Below are 20,214 nucleotides of genomic sequence, written 5' to 3'. Positions count from 1 at the left end.
ACCAGTCAGGCTGTGACTCATGCAGTACACCATTTCTCATCTCTCTTATGTGCAGAAACAGAATAAAAACAGATCTCTTGTTTCCAAACCACTGTGTAACACTGAAACTGTGGGGTCCTCATGACGGCACAGTGTTTTACCAACCCTCAGGGCACTGCATGGCTGGCTGACACCCCCGACTGCAGAGCCCTGTGGGAAAGACAGTGTGAAATGAATAGTACTTGTTAATTAAAGGATTTTAATCAAGCTGTAACCCTTAAGGTCAGACGCATTTCATAACTTCCACGTCTATGTTGATGTAAAGATTGACAGACAAACCCAGCCTTGAAAGAAAAGATAAATTTTTTAATGTTTATTTTTCCATGAAAAAGCTTTACAAGGAGAAAGAGGTCTCACAGGAGAAAGAGTACATTCTTTAATCACTGTTTATTTGTTGAATTGATATCCAAGGCTGATATTTCTTCTACAGTGTATTTATTTGTTCTCATAATATTACAGGACATTTACCTTTTATTTAAAAAGATCATAAACCACGAATAATGTTAAGAACATTATTAGGCAATGCTGTATGTGAAGAATTTGCACAACCTACATCAGCTGTAGATTAAGTGCCTCTAGTTTTAATTCTTCACATCTTTTGTAGTAACAACTATAAAACACATCTTTTAAATGTTCAGATATTTGAAAGGCTTTGCACCACATGTAATGGAAAAACAGAGGTTTAGTATCTCAATAAGCAGACAAAAATATTCCAATGTCCACAAAAGCAACATTGAAGCTCTCAAGGAAGAAAAAAAATCTTGTTTACCCTTAAACCATATGGAGACATTTATTAAGGTGTTAAGTGCTCAGATGTGACTTTCTTCACTAGTATTATACTAGTTCACAAGATTGAGAAAAAAAAAATTAAAGTAGTTAAGAGTAGCTTGAACAAAAAGCACCTTCATTTCAACTTAATTCAAACTCATGAAGAAGGAAAACTCCAGTTTCAGAATTAGTAGAATTAATAGAATTAAAACCCCCTGAAACTTGCAAACCTTGAAGGTGAAACACCTTATTTCAATCAGTCCTCCAGCATTTCTGTAAAGATACACTTTCAAGTATTGTTATCCAAGGCACTGATTTTTAACTTCAGCCATGGTGATGTAATTAAAATGTAGAATTTCTGTCACACTGGGCCAAACTACTGGCCCTAAAGACACTTGTCACTAACCTCGGAGCACCTGGATTTCACCCAGTAGAAGTTTTACAACTACCTTATTTTTCTTTATTAATGTCTTTACAAAATCACATAGATCCATCACAGGTTTTAATGATACAATGATTAACGGTACATTAATGGTAATGATTTACAGAAGAGAAAGTTTTAATTCCACTAATTCTCCTTTAAAAGTGAAATTGGACAGTTTTAAAGTTAAACGTTCAAAATATAAAATATTTAGCAATTTTGTTCTTCTACTATGAATTCTAAGTTTTTAAAAACTGGAAGCCAGGTATCTGATACAGGCAACTCTCAGGACAGATTCCTTGAGTATGGTTCAAAACCAAGTATTTGTTTAATCAAAAGTTTGAAAAACAAGCTCTTCTTTTTAAAAAACATGAGTGTAAAAAATCAGTTGGGAACCATTATCTTGCTTTCTATGAAGTCTGGCAATGGACAGATCAGTTGAATCACAGAATTGTCTAGGTTGGAAAAGACCTTGAAGATCATCCAGTCCAACCATCAACCCAACATTGACAGTTCCCAACTACACCATATCCCTCAGCGCTATGTTGACCCAACTCTTAAACACCTCCAGGGATGGGGACTCCACCACCTCCCTGGGCAGCCCATTCCAACACCTAACAACCCGTTCTGTAAAGAAATGCTTCCTAACAGCCAGTGTAAACCTTCCCTGGCGCAACTTGAGGCCATTACCTCTTGTTCTATCGCTTATTACTTGGTTAAAGAGACTCATCCCCAGCTCTCTGCAACCTCCTTTCAGGTAGTTGTAGAGGGCGATGAGGTCTCCCCTCAGCCTCCTCTTCTCCAGACTAAACAACCCCAGTTCCCTCAGCCGCTCCTTGTACGACATGTGCTCCAGACCTCTAAATACTTAGTCGAAAGGGGAAATACACAGTGTGGAATATCGCTCTTCTGAGCCCCAGGGCCTGCAACTGGACAAACAGTTCTCTGGTATACTTGAAAACAATGGACCAACAAAGAGGTACACTAAGCAATACACTAGCTGCACAAACTATCCAAGGTTTCTAGTTTTGCAGCTGTGACAATAATGTGTTACCCCTTGAAAATAATTAAGCACAATCTGCAACAAGATAGCAAACTGGTGTATCTTTCAAACCACCTAACAGCCAAAGTATTTAATTTATAGTATCAAAGCGTCCTGAAACTAAGAGCCATCAAAATCCTTGCACAGGCTACTCAAGTTTGATGGGATGCTCGGGGAGATCTAGAAACAACTTCTGAACCTCACTGGACAGCGCCAGAGGTAAAGGTAAAAGTTTTGATGGTAACTGCATCAGTGCAAAGCTTGATGCGGTTGACCTGAGGACATAATCTTATTCTAATGCTACCTAGAAGCATGGGAGAGGGTCCAGATAGGTCCTAGATTTCAGTAATTATTACCAGATTATTTTAAAGAGTACTAATGAATCAATTAACTGAAGATTTTTGCAGGAATAAGGGCAAAATTCTTGCCTTATTTATGGAGCAAGATTTTATAGGCTGTACAGAGAAGTAGACCTAGAAAGCAGTGTCATGGTGTAACTCCAACTCATCCTGAAGTTCCACCCTTTTGGAGTGAGCTACCAGGTATGTTATCTTCATATGGGACAGCCCTACTGCACTTGCTGTTTACATCCTCATCCCCAAAGCAGAGGAGGGGCAAGGAGCTGGTGGAGGGAATTATCCTACTTGGATGCCTCCATGTTAACAAGTTACTGGCTGCATTTCCTTCTGGGGGAAACTACAGGAAGAAAAGATAGAACCCAAAACCTAACCAAAATGCCCCATAATATTATGACAAAGAAACTAAGATAAACTCTGAAACTCAATCATAGGTGTGCTGAAACCTTAACAAGAATGAATTGTAATCCTTAATGAGATAAGTGATTTTACACATGATAGTACAAAAACTATAAAATGTAAGAATGGCTGCTTCTGATGGAAGACAGTAGTCAGATTTGGTTATATGAACATAATGGAATGTAAAACATTAGAAATACCATTTCTAAATTCATGATCCGTTGTAGAATACAAAGGCAGATGTGGTGGTTTAATTAAAAAATAACCAGGTCTCACATTTTCAATAATTGTTTCCCACTAATTGTCACCATTTTTATACCTTCCCTGCTTGTGTCAGAGAAGCTCCTCTAATCCCTGACAAACCGATTTCAATGAAAATGATAATGATTAATTCTAAATACTAAATCTTTGCTAACATGAATCAGTAATTTTAATTGATTATATGAACAACTGAGCTCGCAGATTTGAGCGGAGAGTTACTGTGGGTAGTTGATAAAGCTGCTGGGCATGGTGAATTCTCCTCAGGTAGCTCAACTGCAGCCTGGAGGACACGTATACACAATGTGTCACAATCTCTTGCACATTATACAAGCAAGAAAACTTAATTTTGAGTTGCAATACAAAGTTTATGAACACACTTCTGTGGGAGTTTAGCTGCAGTGTGTCTCTGAGGTAAGTCTTAATGAGTAACAGTGATTTTAAAAAATTACAGATCATAAGAATGTACATAAATCTCTGATATTGTCTGCTAAACCATAAGCCATTTTCAACTAGATATATTACTCATAACTCTACGAAGTCAGACATTTAAAGCTTCCATGTATAGAGAAAACCTTGTTAGGAATCAAAAATTCAAGAGAATTTATGGTCAATAACACAACTCTATGCTAAAATAAATAGTTAATAATTAGAGGAACAGAAGGACATGCCCCTGCATGAGAAGGAAAGTCCCTTCATTCAGATCATCCCCCTCCTCTGAGCAAGAGATAAGGAACACATTTTTCTTGATGTTCTCACAAAAAATAGTTTTAACCATGGTTTAAGCTAGACGATTTGCACAGTGGAATGAAAAAAAGTGCATTAAGAATATATACAATGTACTGGAAGCCATATGCAACTTTTCTGAGGCTAAGCAGATAAGGCATTTACATGATGCTATATAACTACTTTCTCATATATTACCCATCTGGTCTGTACTTGCTTTGTATCATGACATTACCACAGCATTATACAAACATAATGTTCTATGAGTGGAAGACATAAGAGGCAAAATACAAACTATGAAGAAGTACATCCAGTAGAAAAGCCCAAAATAACATGTGAGAATCTAACACCAAAAGGACTCAACTAAAAATGTATGCATAAAATATGTGCCCAATAATAAGTTTACACAGTCAGCATCCCTACCCTTCCTTCAACAGAAGGGAACAAACTACAGAAGGATACTACTGAATTCACACATGAAAAAGCTATCAAAACACATTACACTCCCTCTTTGAAATCACATTACCTTTTTCCTAGTCTAATGAAGAATTTTGTACTGTAATTAAAAAAAAAATTCTAAAAACTTTCATGAAACTATTAATATATTCATTCAAAATCAAAAGCTGTTCAATACAAGCAAACACTACAATTAAAAACTGCAAATGCCACTGAACTTGTTTTCATTATACAATACAACCATGACCAATATTCTTTAGAGATTTGCTACAGTAATTTATTACTTTATTAAGGCCTGATGCAAAACCTATTAAAGTCAGTAGAAAGACATGCTTTGAAAAGGCCTTGAATTACATACTTTTACTGTAAGATACAAATCTTGGCATGCTGGGCCATATCAACCTGCTTAGAATTTTTATATCAGGAAACTAAATTACCATGAAAAGAGATAGCAGTCATCGATATATACGATTTTTCATTATTTAGACAGAGCAGTAACATTTTCTGTTCTTCTGAATCACATTTTGGAGATGCTTCCTGGCACTTAACTGAAATACATTTCTGCAGCTTGTACATACTATTCTGTTTGCCTATCTGGTTACATTTATGGTACTCATTCCTTTACTGTAAGAGCATCTTGTAAACCCTGGAGGAAGCAATTGAAATAGTATCCCTAAACATCATAAGCTTTTAAAAAACATGTTTTTCTAATTATAAACTTTCAAATGTCACAAGTGAAACAGAAGGAATGACTCTGGGAAAGCATATGCTATTCTTTGGACAAACAAGAGATAGCGTTAGACTGTATGATAAAAGGCCAATCACAGTGAACACACAGACTGAGTGAGGAGCACAAGAACCCCAGTAACCTCATCAGTGAGAACTGGGGCACAGTGAGAAACAGCTGCTCTGAAGATGATGAAGGAGAACAATTAGAACAGTGTCCCTGTGTGAAACCCACTGAGTCAAGAAACACAGCTCTCCCTTGCAAACTAAAAAAGTTATTGCCTGAAAGGTTTGAGGACTTACTGGATGTGAGGGGAAATAATTTTGAGACATACAGCTTTTCTTTGTAAATAGTGGGTTGTGTGTCTTTTTGAGATGGTATCACACCTTCTGCCCCTGCTTTAGCATAAAGCCATTACAGTGCAGTAGCAAGGAATGCTCTGAGGCTTTGTAGAAGGAGTAACAGTAACACGGATATAGTACACGAACCCCCACTCCCCTAGTTTACGTAAGATTCAGTCATCTGCTGCAAGACATGGACTTAAAAGAAAAGGTAAAGAAAAAACTGATTCAAACAGATATATTCCTGCTCTCTAACAGTAAAGCTGAAACTGTTTTCCTTGAAATACAATTGTTTAAAATTTGGCTACAGCTAAGTATTTAGAGGTTCTTTACAGTTTGATCCTGGACTTCAGCTTGATGTTTATGTAACAGTTTTCCTCCTACCTACTAACACCCCTTCCCTATAAGCTTAGAGTGGTTCTGAGTGTGTCTACAGTGACTAGAGGTCAAAACTTGAAAACAAAAAGGATATGATACTTAAATACACATCTATATATGTACATTTAGATAGAAAACATATCTACAATACTATATTTAAACATTACTATTTCAATAAGAAAACAGATTTGTTAACTTTTTTTTTGAATACTGGAATACAGGCAGAATCTGATGATCACATCCAACTGAAATACACAAATGCAATGTCATTCTAGTTGAAAATGAGAGAAAAAAATCCATCTGCTGAATTATATGTTCAAGATAACTGTAACAGTTTGGTTCATTATTCTGAACTTCTGAAAATAATACTTGTTTTTTTTCAGCAAGCAATAGGAAAATTTGTGAGCTAGCTGGAAGCTGATCTAAGGTTTCCTGGCTACTATCCAAAGTTAAACAAACAAACAAACAATTCTATAAGAGTGAGTTGTACTAAAGTGTAAAAAATGATAAATGTCCAAATCAGTTTCTTTACCTTCATCTTTCCAATAGCATTTGCAATCTGTGAACAAAGCAGCAAAGCTTTCTCCTCCTTCAAAATGACATGTGAGAATTGAGAGGCTTACCCAAAGGAGCTGAAACACTGAATTAGAAAAGTTGCTTAAAAAACAAACACAAGAAAAATACTAGCACAGCCCTTGCCTTGCTGACAGGTGAGATAACAACCATTTCTGGTACTACAGAGAACTCTCAGATAGACTGGCATTTCAATGGAAGGAAAAAACATACCAGTCCATATGGTTCCCTTAAAACAAAACTCTCTCGGGTTCATGACCAACGTTTCAGTCAGCCTTTAAGTAAAAAAGAGCAAAACCAAATCATACCGGGAATTTGCTGACAGGTGTCAGGAACAATGGTGACTGTTTTAGAAAAGACTATACAAAAATTCAGTACTGTACTTTATAATATATGTAAAAATACTAACTTTGAACTTAAAATCATCTTCTCAGAACTGATCCTCATGACCAGGGCACAAAGTTTAATCCAATGACCACTTAAGCACTGTGGAAATTCTTCTAGTTCAAGTAAAAAATTTGCCTCCCCCTCCTGTATTCCTGCTACTTACTAAGGCAAATTGAAGAAATTTTACTTGCAAAACATTTAACCACCAAAGGCAGAGTTTTGTAATACAGTTTTAAAGCACCTTACTCAAACATTAAGTTATCAGCTTTATAGCAAAAGCTCAGAACCTCTAAACATGAACGCAAATAATCTATTATTAAACATACAGTTCTGCTTCAGTGGCCACTATTACAAATCAGGGGCTAACAGTGACTTCAAAAGACTGAATCAGACTTTAAGAGTGTAATATTCTTTCTAATATTATGTATTTTCAAGACAGTATTCTTCAGACAAGCCTTTACAGAGGAATCATAAAAGTAGGAAAGTGATTCACTGTGCTTGAAATGGTTGACATTTAATTTTTGCAGTTTAGATATTCAACCATTATCTACCACTTACTATAAAAATGTAAATTGGTATATATCAGAAAAACTCCAGCATGGTTTTGTGAGTTTTTTTCTTTACATATATATATATATACACATACACACATTAGAGAGAGGCACATTCTTTGTTAGGTATCAGCATTAAATTCTTCTGTAGGAACTTGGAACTCCTTTCACAGAAATTTTTCCATGAAACTGTGATCCTCATACAAGGCAGTCATATCTAGTTAAGCAAAACACTCAGTTTGCATAAAATTAGAGCTATGCCTAGTTTAAGATATACTTTCAAAACACATGTGTCACAAATGCCATTACAGAAAAATAAGCAAGATACTTCTTTTACAGCCTGAAGAAAGAAACTATTTGTTTTGACATTCTATTAAAATTTAGTAGGGGCACAAAAGGAATTTCTTAGTCCAAACTGATCCAGCTATTCTAACAGTGTGTACAGTGCAAAGAACTTCTTACAGTAACGTCACAAAGTAACACCAGTTCTTTCAAAAGGACTCTAAAAATTGCTTAGAATGGCATACACCCAATATATTCACAGTTGGCAACAGTCTAGAGTATTACAATATTATTGCTGCTACTGTAATGAAAAGAAATGAGGTTGTGATGATAAATTTCCACCTTAAGCTGTAGGGAACTCAACTTCATTTCACCAAGTATATTATTTCTTAGCTTTGTCATAAGCTCCAGGAAAATGAAAAACAGAGAAAAGTTATCTATTCATATTTTCTCTTACAGAAATGGTGGATAGTAAAATAAAGTATGAAATTAGCTGGCTTTGGGTTAGCTGGTTAAAATGCATGTATCAGTTCAACTTGAGTCAAGCTGCCTTGGTTTGTACTAGCTATCTGTAAAGGCTGACTGAATGAGATTCCTTTCATCATACAGGCACTGCTACCTTTGCTGCAATAGTAGAGGCACACTTTGATAGCCAGGATAGCTTCAGTTGACAGACAGCTCCTGGGTAACTGAAAGGGAATGATAGTTTGACAGGAAATATCTTTTATTTCTCCAGACAGACATTGTCCTTGAAGCAACCAGGTATTATCTGTAGAAGAAGAACAAGTTTAATCATTAGCATATTTAACACCATGTCTGAAACCTACAGAAAACACTAATTTTACCTATAGGACAACATGGACTTTCTTTCCATACGCAACATCAGGGGAAATTTCCTTCCTGATTTTTCCAGTCGGGAACAAAAAAGAAAGAAAAGTAATTTACAAATACTCCATTAGGAGTCATTTAAAGATGGAGAGATTCATAGCTTTGCTTCAGAACTATAGGTATATAATATACAGTACATCTTATTTAAATGCAAGGGATCTGCAATTTATCCTATACGCTCTTAAGAGGATATTAAAATTTATTCTGAGATATGCAAGCAAAACTCCTGAAATCATGGATTGCTATACATTTGCATCAGAGGTCTAATATTCCAGGTAAGATATCTGCCAGAAGTGCGTAAAACTGCACGTAAATGATGGCATTTCCAAACAGAAGCGTTGGTTTTACAAGTGGGTTGCTGCAGTTTAGCAATGTTCAAGCTGACTGTTACAACAGAACTTGAATTTCACATTTATTTAAATATTTAAGAGTATGTGAACTGAAAAATGAACTGCACAATAAATGTACCTAGCTCACTGCATTGTACTCTGTATTTTACTGTAAGTGAGATGGATGAAGTGGCATTTTTCCGAAAATACCTAAGTTGGCTCTAGAATTTATAAGCTTGAAATAACATGTTGAGTTTAGGTTGCTTATATTCTCCGATTTTACTAACCCTTGAAGCTATCACATATAACTTTACTTCAACAATATCTGGAGATTCTGTAGGCTAAAAAGTGTGCTGACTCTCACTGGAAATAGTCTATTTGTACTCCAAAAGCACAAACTGCGATAAAAAACTACTTTAAATCATGGGGCATATAAACAAATTGCAGTGCCTGTACAGTATTTGTTGACTGCTTTTAAAAGCAGAAATACGTAAATATGAATTACAACAAAGTAGGTTCAAAGTAGTTAGGTATAAATGTACCTCAAACACTTTTAGGAAGAGACAAAAGCAAAAAAAAAAAAAGAATCACTTTCAGGAATATGCTTCAGCTTCATGGTCAGATTTCTCACAGAAAGAGATGGTAGGGCTGGTGTAAGCTGTTCATAGGGACAGAGTGGAGAGGGAAAGCATCTAAGGGGGTTCAGTACCTTTGCAAGCCCTCACTGGCAGCTTGTCCCAGGAAAGTTAAAAAGAAAAAAATAATGCCACATTTATTAATTCAAGCAAAAAGCAACCTATCAGGTGTTTTTTTTAAAAATCTTCATACTCCAGCTATTAAATGTTATCAACTCTAAATAACATGTATTGCATCACAAGGTCAAATTAGAACACAGGGACATTTTGATTCATCAGACTGAGATCCCTCGTATTGCAGGTGCATCATGACAAAACCCATTTTGTATCTTACCTACTCCTGTTCAACTGACAAAACACAGGCACTTTACCTTCTGCTGTGATAAACCAGGAATTGGGTGCTTCTTCATTCAGTTTTGAATCTGGAGGAAGAGTCAACTTTAATAAAAACTGAATTGTCTGGCCGGGAGTTACAGTTAATGAAGGAAGTTGAACATTTGATGCAGATTTAGGCAGTTTTGGAAGGTTTCTTATTTTATCCTTTTGCACATGCAGGTTATCTGTAACATCGCATGCCTCTGGATTCAGGATAGGCAACTGTTGGTAGAAATCAAACAAAATATTTTTATTTGTACTGAAAGCAAATACGCTTTCACAATACAATCACAGTTTCAAAGATGACATGGACTAGGAAAACTAACACATGATAATATGGCTATTGGACTAAAACTTTCTGACAGAGTACAACAACACTACAACAACAAAGAAAAAGGGAAGACAAAATGTTTTTCTAAAATGAAAAAGTGATTAATCCAAATAGAAATAATATTTACTATTAAAATAATAAAATCCACAACTACTTTAAAGTATCCTTTAATTTAAAATTTTAACAGTTGCTTTATATTTTTACTTTAAATAAAATTTAAAGGTATTTTCTTCTAATCTGGTGGTAAGCTGCACAATTCAGTAATACAATCCAAGATTTTAACCATGCAGATTGCACAGTAAAGGATAATTTCACAGAAAAGTCACCAACTCGTTATACGATATGAAAATTTAAACACACAGAAAGCTCATGTACTATTAAATGCAAGAAACATATGACAGTTGGACCATTATGTCATATATGTGTGTGTGTGTATATATATATGAAAACATTAAGACATAGTGCCATTGTAAGATGGAGAGGAGCACAAATTTGTTTTGCCTTCATGTTTATAAGCAAATACAGCAGTGCTCAATTATAACAGTGGTTTTGATTTGACAGCTTGGAAGCCCGCTATGCATGACCTCCCAAAATCATCTCTTAAAGCTTAATTACAGGACTTGGTAATCAATTTCAACTTCCACTTGTTACAGAGTGCTCATGAAATACTTTTCACAGTGAAAAACTGGGCTATATTTTTAGTAACTCATGTTTCTGTATTACTCTTTTCTAGAGGATCATCACTTTCCTTTTTCATGCAAAAGTTGCCTTTCCAAAGACTAAGGCTTTCAACAACTGTGCTAACAGGCAATGTTTATTTGCCAGATCATCACAACACATTCTGTGAATATAGCTACAGCACCCAAAAAGTTTATTAGCTATATGATTTTTATACTACTTGCCAAAGTCTGTAATAGTAATTTATATCAAAAACACCACTATCGGCCTGTTTAATAAGTATTACTTGCCATGGAAAGAATTTTTGTTTCAAAATCCAGCACTTTAATCTGATGATTATTTGTGTCTGCAATGTACATCAAGCAGCCATTTTCTTCCACACACAAACCTCCAGGTTCATTAAAAGTTGACTGTGTAAAGCTGGAGCCAATAACATTGCTTGCTTCTCCTGTGCCCGCCAGTGTAGCACAGTTCTTCATCTTGGGATCTACAACTTTAATCTAAGATAAATGAAGACACAAAAAAACTTATCTGAAAAAAACTCACCAGAATTTAGAAGTTCTGCAGTATCTTATGCCAGCACTAACTCTGAGTACCTTAGCTACCAAGTGTGTGTCCTAGAAGCTAAGTTATCATACTTTAACAAATAACTGTCCCATCTGAGTACTGTGTTCAGCTCTGGGGCCCCCAACATAAGGATGTGGACCTGTTTGAGTGAGTCCAGAGGAGGACCACAAAGATGATTGGGGGCCTGGAGAACCTCTCCTATGAGGACAGGCTGAGAGAGTTGGGGTTGTTCAGCCTGGAGAAGAGAAAGCTCCAGGGAGACCTTAGAGCGGCCTTCCAGTATTTAAAGGGGGCTACAGGAAAGCTGGGCAGTGACTTTCTACAAGGGCATGTCCCTTTTTACAAGGGACAAGGGTTAATGCCTTTAAACTGAAAGAAGGTAAATTTAGAATAGATGTAAGGAAATTCTTTACTGTGAGGGTGGTGAGGCACTGGAACAGGTTGCCCAGAGATGTTGTGGCTGCCCCCTCCCTGGAAGGGTTCAAGGCCAGGTTGGACGGGGCTTTGAGCTGCCTGGGCTAGTGGAAGGTGTCTCTGCCCATGGCAGGGGGGTGGGACTGGATGATCTTTAAGGTCCCTTCCAGCCCAAACCATTCTGTGATTCTATGATCTTCCCCACCCCCTGCCATGCCTTGCTGGACTTTACTTCTTCCTTTGGTGTTCATGCACTGTTCCCTTTCATAATTTTGAAGGTACCTAGCCCTCTGGTATAAAAGTATGATGAATGGCTTGTTTTTCTAATGTTTGTTGCCTTTCTGGAAACATTTGCAAAATAGTAAGTGCGTAACAAAACTGGCAGGCTAACTTCTATGTAATTTTTATCCTAAAAATAGATCATTTTTTTTTTCCAAAAGTAATAGCAAAAAAGCTTATAATATTTTATTCAACACCTGAAGCAAAATTTCATTTGCCACAAACTTCAATAAGCATTCAGTGTTATATACTTTATTCTTCAAATTAAAACAAATTACTTTTCTTTTAATGCATTTAATCAACGTACAGTTAACAACCTTCTAGACATGAAAGCTTATACAACATCACATAAGAACAATCACACAAAACAATCTCTCTTTTCTCAGAGTTCCATGGAGACAACTCACAATGCTTCTCAAAACTTGAGTGGCTTTAAGGGAAAAGTAAGTCCTCTTGTTCTCCCAGTTTTACCAAACCTGCAGTATTCCTGACTAAGCACTCCTAGCTCTTTTGCTCTAGTTCAGCATCTTCAGGAAGACATAAGGAAAGGGTCTTCAGTCTGAACTGTAACTTGGCACTTTAAATTCACCTTCCCAAGGGACCATCATATCAACACAAAAGCATGTGACAGCAAAAGAATCATAAAGAGAAAGACCCATAAAGGAATGAAAGAAGAAAGACCCACAAAGGGAACTCGTATCATTTGTTTCCTCAGCTTAACTGAACCAAGCACAGTCTTTGTATGTTCCCAAAATAATCCTTCGCAGTAGTAAAAACTGCAAAGCCTGTATGTAACAAGGTACTATATGCTTACCTTATGATTATAGGAATCTGCCACATAGAGCAGTTTTCTTTTCTTGTCCCATGTCACTCCTAAGGGATGTTGCAACTTTGCATTGATGCCCGCTCCATCCACATCACCAAAGGCAAACAAATTCTGAAAGAGTATTTTATTAAATTAATACATTTGATTATTCAATGTTGACATGAATATAAATGACTGTAATTAAATGGAAATTTACTGACTTAAAAAAAAAAAAAATCAAGACAACTTCAAAACAAGGATACTGAAAACTGGGAAGTGTAAATGCTAACCATGGAAATGGAAACTCTCGCATTTAAGGTATCAATATGAATCCAGCTGGCTTTAATGACCACACAATGCTGAATCAAGTTGGCTATTTTAAAAAATAAGTAATTAGTTATCTGAGGAGCAACAATCTGCACTACAACCTGAGCGTCACAACTGGCACACATTTGCATTCCAAGCAGTGAAGTTAAGAAATTGATGGCCACGGAAACTGATTTACCCTCTCACCCCAAAAGTGGTTCCTCCAGGTCAGGCTTGAGGAATATTAGTAGGGCAGTGTGGGGAAGTTTGAAGTGATTACCAATGGATCTCTCTCTCCTCCTACAAGGTGCTTTACTGCTCCGTCTTTCAAAGAGATGGTTCGCACAGTGCTGCTTTCGCTGTCTGCTACAAAAAGGCAGTTCCATGGTTCCTCGGAAGCCAGAGAGAGACCGGAAGGCTGCGCAAAGCCTGCCTTATGCGGGTATGCATTGTTTCTGTTCTCTTCATTTCCACTCCCAGCGAACCGAAGGCAGACTCCTTTCTTTAAATCACTAAAGGAAAAAAAAGTATAAAAAGAACAAAAGTTCAAGAATGAGTTTGAAATACTTCAGACATTACACATAAGCAGAAGCTACAGGACAAGCACTTGTGAGTTATAAAACTGACTGTACTGCAGCACAAGGAATTACCCAATGCCTTTCTGCTAGCTTTTATTTCACCTTAGTATATCATTCATTATTAGATAATTCAGCAAATGCAATGCAAAATAACATTCAATTATATGAATGTACCTTACTAAGTCATAGTTTTATAGCAAAAGTAGCATCTTTCATTTCATCTAACAGATGTGGGAAAAAGCAGGCAGGCTTTAAAGGTCACACGCCTTTTAAGTCTGAACAGAAGCAGCAAGCTTCAAGCTAAGTACAGTTGAGAAAAATTATTTTTAGTTTAATTTGATTATCTCTCTCTTTGCTGTTTGTCTTGCTAAACAGCTTTCAAACCCCAATTTCACATGTCTCTTCTTACAGCTGCTTACCTTCCCTTCGGTAGTTTTCCATCTTCCAACATCAGTGCCCACACCTGATGAGTGCCTGCCATTGCTATCCATAAAACATCATCTTCCTGGGTCCCTGAAACTTTTAAAAACGGATGTATAAAAACACATGAAAAACCCCACACACACTTTGGGTATCTTTTATAAAACAAAAAAAAATCAACAAACCAACACTGCTGTCCCCCCTACTCCAGCTCACCTTTTGCCATGGGCAAGAAAAAAAAAAATCCAACCAAAGAACAGAGAAAGAGAAGGAGAGAGAGAAAATGTCTTTCATCTACCAAAAACTCTGCTATTTTTCTTCTGTTCACTTCCCAAGGATCTAAAAATTGTGTTTTTAATATCCCTACCTGGTAAAGGCAATGCTTCAAATGGGATTTGCTCTTTGCAACATTCTGCTGATGGGTCCATGTTTCACCTGTTATTTTTGGATTCATACTGGCCAACAAATATGCACATACCTTCGCTAAGCACAGTTTTGGGGGCGGGTGGGTGTGTTGTGGTTTGTTTTGGTTTATTACTGTGCTAGTGACAAAATTAGATATTCCAGAAAACTATTGGCAGCTGTTTACAGGTTTTGAGAGAAATAACCATGGCAGTACTATTGTACATTATATACTGAGTACATAATGTTTTTAAAATAAGGGTAACTGATGCTTGCATGTCATGCAGATTTACACTCTGGAGAGCAAAACCTGCTGTTTATTCAAACATTAGATGGGATGTCAGCAATTACTAATTTCTCCCTTTACCAACTATCCAGTTTCCAAGTTGTTCTCCCTATGAACATGTACACGTGGTACCAAATGCAGATCTGCAGAACAGCGAACTTCTGACTGAGAAGTGTTCAAGTATGTGTCAAGCATCTAGTTTTTTCAACTCAAAGTATATATTCACCAACCCAAATCTAAAAATTACACAAAGCTTGACCAAATAATACTTCACAAATAAAATGATACAAATGGAAAGCAAAGAACATATAAATGCTCTATAGCTTTAAACATATCAGACTACAGCATAAGAATGCATGAAGACTAATTGTGAAAGACCATTAAAAAAAACCTCACCAAAACAACCCAAAACCAAAAGAAATTATCTTAGCCGTTTCTGAAAATCTTAAGCAACAAAAAGCTGACATTTAAAAACTGCATTAAAGTGGGGACACTGTTATCTAACACCATACTATGCAGACTGTATACAACTGTACCATCTAGTCAGAAACAACATTTAAATGTTTTTCTAAATGAATATATCAAGTATTGGAATAACTATTAGCCACTCAACAGAAAAATACCTTCAAATTGCTCACAGAAACTTTTTATTCACATGAACTTACAAAACATTATACATCTCAGAGATGTTCCCACAAACAATTTAATGGATACTTCTCCCTGCCTCCCCCTTATTTTAGAGTTTCAAAATAAAAGCAATTATATGTAAAATGCTTGCAAGCATCTTAAGCCTGAGAAGCTAGTCTAAATCAATCTTCCTAAAATGAAATTACCACCATTCCCCCAACTGAGATCCTGCTGTTTTTCTTCTAATCCTAAACTTTTCCTACATTACACACTGCAAGAGGGGAAAAAAGCATCCTTCTGTTTCCAGAATCAATTTCCTCATACTGTGAGCCTTCTTCAGCGTAGTACTGGTATGATTTTAATGCAGTTTATCTTCAGTCTTTTCTGTTTCTTGAATCAAGATACAAGTTTTGAAGACTGTGATCAAAGGAACTCTGCTGACTCTCTTCTGCACCTCCATGCGGCTCCATGTTTTTACACAAACTAGAGCTCTAAGAATAAAAGTCAAACTCCCCAAAGCACCTCAGAGTTTTTTGCTGAGCAGAAAGGTTTACAAAATGAGTTGGAAAACACATTTTATGAGTCACGAGAAATGTTACTGAAGTACTGGCAATGCCCAAACCACCCCAACAAAAAGAAAAACCATCATTTCACTACTTCCTAAATAGTACAGTTCAACTTCAGGATTTTATGTTTCCAGGATTCGTATCTTGCACTTTTCAGATGCTACTATTCTGAGTACCCCAGAATGAATAATGCTAAATTCACTGGTCAATTCAGAAAGTCAGCTTTTTATCTTGCTGTGCAGTTCATTCTGAGGGATCTCAGAAACTGCTTTGTTAATTATTTAATATTCACTTCATTCAATGAAATGAAGTTGTAAGAGCTGAAGTGAGCACTTTAGAAAAATCTGTTCCATTCATCTATCCAATTGTCTAATTCCACCCACTGAAAACTCCTTTGTGACAGCTACACATTGAAAAATTGAAAAGGTTTCTTACTCTAATTCTGCACACTGAAAGGCTTATCAAATATGAGACAAAAAAAGTATCAATATTAATTTCAAATTTTACTGAATATGTAAGATCAATAGAGAGAAGATCCTTTCTTCAGCTAGAGAACAAGACAGGAAAAATAAGTAAGAGCTCCATATCCATCATAAATTTTAATGCAACTTAAATATTTTCTAATGGATGGCAATTAGAACAAAGAGAATGGATGCAAGCATGGAAACAGCCCAAGCATACTGAATTGTGGAAAATATGTCAGAACTTTAACAAAAAAAGTTATACAAAACCAGAAGAGTAAAACCAATGCCTACAGTTGCACAGCTAAGGTATTTCACCACACAACTGTCCTGATGCCACAGAGTTTAATGCTTTATGTTCTGGGGAAAAACAAAACAAAACAAAACAGAAAAACCTCTTCTTTCAGGATAGAACAGTCTGAGGACATGTCACCACTGTCATCCTTGCATTGTTCTTGCAGGAGAAAGGGGCCAGGGAGAACCAGCATGCTAAAATTATATAATGCCATCATTATCATAACTTCTTATCATCCTTGAATGGAAAGAATTTATTTTTAAGGAATTTATTATAAAACAACATAAAAAACCAAAGGAATTTTTACATGTATTCAATTAAGCACCACATTCCAACCTATCTCGAGCTGTTTTAAAAATCCAGTGTAGTTTCTCCTTATTAGGGTATGTGCTTTCTTATCTTTAGTGCTGCCTGTATCAAAGCAAAGTATGGCTTGCAAATGTGATATGTTATAAAGATTCACTAATAATGACCTAGAGCTCTGAATGCACTGCTGTTCCATAGTATACGATGCTTCAGTTATTATGCGATGATTCGGTTTCTGAATCTGCCTCTGTTACCTATCTGTGTTTTAAGAATTCACAGTCCTGTTTGTACACATACGCAACTTCAAACAGTTGAGCAATACTGCTGATCATTAACTGTAAGTCAATTTGAATGCACAGAAAAGACTTTATTTTGTACCAGTCAACCGCAGTATCTGTTTGAAGAGATTTCATTCCCAGAACTACACACACTTCCAGCTTCCCTGTCCGGGGACTGCATGCTTACTTCCAGTCTGGGAATTAAAAGCCCGGGAATCAAAACTAAATTTTGTGGCTGGCACCACCGACATTTTCTAAATAGATCGAAGTTTGAAAATATTATTCTTGTCTACTAATTTTCTCTTCAAAAAAAAAAAACCCCAAAAAACAATCCAAGGAAGAAGTATGTTGGTACACTCATCCTCTGCAAAAACACGAGGCAAAAAAGGGCTCTATACCATGCCCTCCAGTTTACAGATAGGCACGCTACCTGTGTGCACATGTGAATCCAAGTCTTGCCTTCACTTAAGTCAGTGGAAGTTTAGCAAATTAAATCCAAATCTGACTGACAGAACAACTACAGAATCGTTGTTCTTCAGTGAGACAGAGATAGCAAAGCCCCAAAGGAATGCTTTAGCACCATAAGTCTGGACTGTTACAAATACACATTAGCCTTTTTGGAGGAGTAAAAATTAATTTTCTTCTCTTTTTCCTATGCTACCTGACACACTTTCACAGTGTTGCATCATACAAACAGCATAACCCTTTATGAAACAAAACACTTCTGGAATTTTCCTCCTTAGTTAAAATACCTGCCCTCTCATCAAGGAAAATCCTTGAGAGATACCAAGGGGATGTCATGCAATGCAAGGTAATAGGGAGCTAAAAATTATTACTGTAATTCAATATTTTCTCTTTCCCAAGTTTTCTAACTTAGGCCTTCTGACTATAATGGCAGTAAATACGTCGAAAAAATCCGAAGTAGAAGTGATAGCATTTGTTAATATGAAAGAACTAATTTAGATTATTTAGTGTTGGGATACAGCACTACAACTACAGAAAAAAGTCTGGTTATGCGCTTTATTCATTCCTATTTAAGCATAGCAAATGCATACACCTGACGGTACTTCAGCCCTGCAGTGTCCCCTGACCCCCAACACCCACATTCCATGTTCAAAAGCACTTTCAGCATCAACTGAAAACAGTTAAAAAACGTGTCTCATTCTGACCCCAGCATGTCTGACAAAGTCTCTGTAAGACTTGTTGAAGATGTTTATTTTCTGCAGCTCTGAATCTGGAATTTTACATTAAACCCAGTATCTGATACCTGATCTAGTGTTTAGAAATCTGAATTGTAGTTCTAAATTCTTTGTCCTGAGCATACATTTACTTCACAGAACAAGACTACAGACTGTGGAACAAAGAGAATGAAAAATCATCATTCCAGGTACAAATACCATAATTTTTTATAGAGGGCAGTTTCAAGTCATGGACTTCAAAATGTTACTAAATTTCACATCTGCTAAGATGGTAACATTAGCAAATCCAAATGCTTCTTTTCACTGCAGAAAGTTATCATCATCATTATCCGTTTTGTCAAGATGTAGAGAAATCCAACTTACCAGAAAAGTAGTCTGTCAAACTAAATTGTGTGGGATTACTGTTGGATATTCAGTCACAACTTGCACTACACTCTTATGTTACGACTTTAGTCTTTGCATGTTTCTGTCAAGGGCATGTTCATACTAAAATGCTAACATAAGTGTCTAATTTCTTGACCTGTTTCTATAGTGAACATGTGAAATATTTGTAACTTTTGTTGCTATTACTATTAAGCAATACCAGAAACTCCTTAGTTTTGGCTTGGAATACAGAATCAGAGCATTCAGTCAACAGTTTAACCAGGCTCCTGTAGAGATAAAAGTCTGTTGGGCTGATCACACAAAAAGCTACTAGTTCTCTACTCCTCAGTTTTCTCTCAAATGCTTAAAGAAAAAAAAAAAATCCCAGTTTAGGAGCAGGAATGAAAGCTGCTTAGGGGTGACAGAAACTGTACATAAATTATGTCAGGACATGTGAAAGCTTCAGTTAAATCTATTTGTCCCTCTCTGTGATTCTGCCAACAGTATGAAGCTGGTTGACCCACTCAGAGAATATACAGAAGAAAACAGGGTGCTTCAGAAGTCTTCCCAAAGCAAGACTGGGTATTGTCCTACTTCACTGCAGTCCTTCACTGCAACTGCTTAATGAGATATTTCTCAAAAGATCTTTTCCCCTTAAACAGTTCTCACACGGGAATAAAACCCTACAATAAGCCTTCCACTTTACTTCAGCCCTATCTTTAATGAAGAAGTTACTTTTTCTTCGAAATTTCAAATATTTTAAATAAAAAAATAATTACCATTTACAAGTAAATTTAGGATCTAGTTCAAGAAGAGAAAACAGAAAATGCTGTTTCATGCTAATGATGCCTCTAACATGATTTTCTGCAGAACCAAATTCATACAAAGGTAGATGCAGCCCAAAGCTGAATGGGGTATCTTTGAGTTTGTACTTTGCACAGAAAACTACTAAAGAGACGAGAAGCCCTTTTGCATTCCAACTAAATCTACATTGCTACATCATGCAGTCATATTACATATCCAACATATGTTTAGAGTAATACAAATTTTGAGTTGTCCAGAAAAACCATTCCTAATTAATCCCTGATGATCACAAAAGCAGCTCTTTCATTTTAAAGCTAT

The 20,214-nt window shown here is 36.3% G+C and overlaps 1 protein-coding gene across 1 annotated transcript in view; it reads right to left on the bottom strand.

The window, feature by feature from the left end:
• Positions 1-324: 324 nt before the first annotated feature.
• Positions 325-20,214, bottom strand: part of NHLRC2 (NHL repeat containing 2) — a 35,614-nt gene continuing 15,724 nt past the window's right edge. Inside the window, exons 6-11 of the mRNA XM_074831318.1 lie at positions 14,309-14,408; positions 13,592-13,823; positions 13,015-13,137; positions 11,231-11,440; positions 9,928-10,153; positions 325-8,473 (exon numbers count right to left, since the gene is read on the bottom strand). Of these exons, the coding sequence (XP_074687419.1) occupies positions 8,217-8,473; positions 9,928-10,153; positions 11,231-11,440; positions 13,015-13,137; positions 13,592-13,823; positions 14,309-14,408 (1,148 nt within the window). The 3' untranslated portion in view covers positions 325-8,216. The remainder of the gene's footprint in view (positions 8,474-9,927; positions 10,154-11,230; positions 11,441-13,014; positions 13,138-13,591; positions 13,824-14,308; positions 14,409-20,214) is intronic.

This window comes from Strix aluco, chromosome 7 (genome assembly GCF_031877795.1).
Source record: "Strix aluco isolate bStrAlu1 chromosome 7, bStrAlu1.hap1, whole genome shotgun sequence".
In the NCBI taxonomy this organism is placed as follows: domain Eukaryota; kingdom Metazoa; phylum Chordata; class Aves; order Strigiformes; family Strigidae; genus Strix; species Strix aluco.
This window is presented reverse-complemented; position numbering and strand designations above follow the sequence as displayed.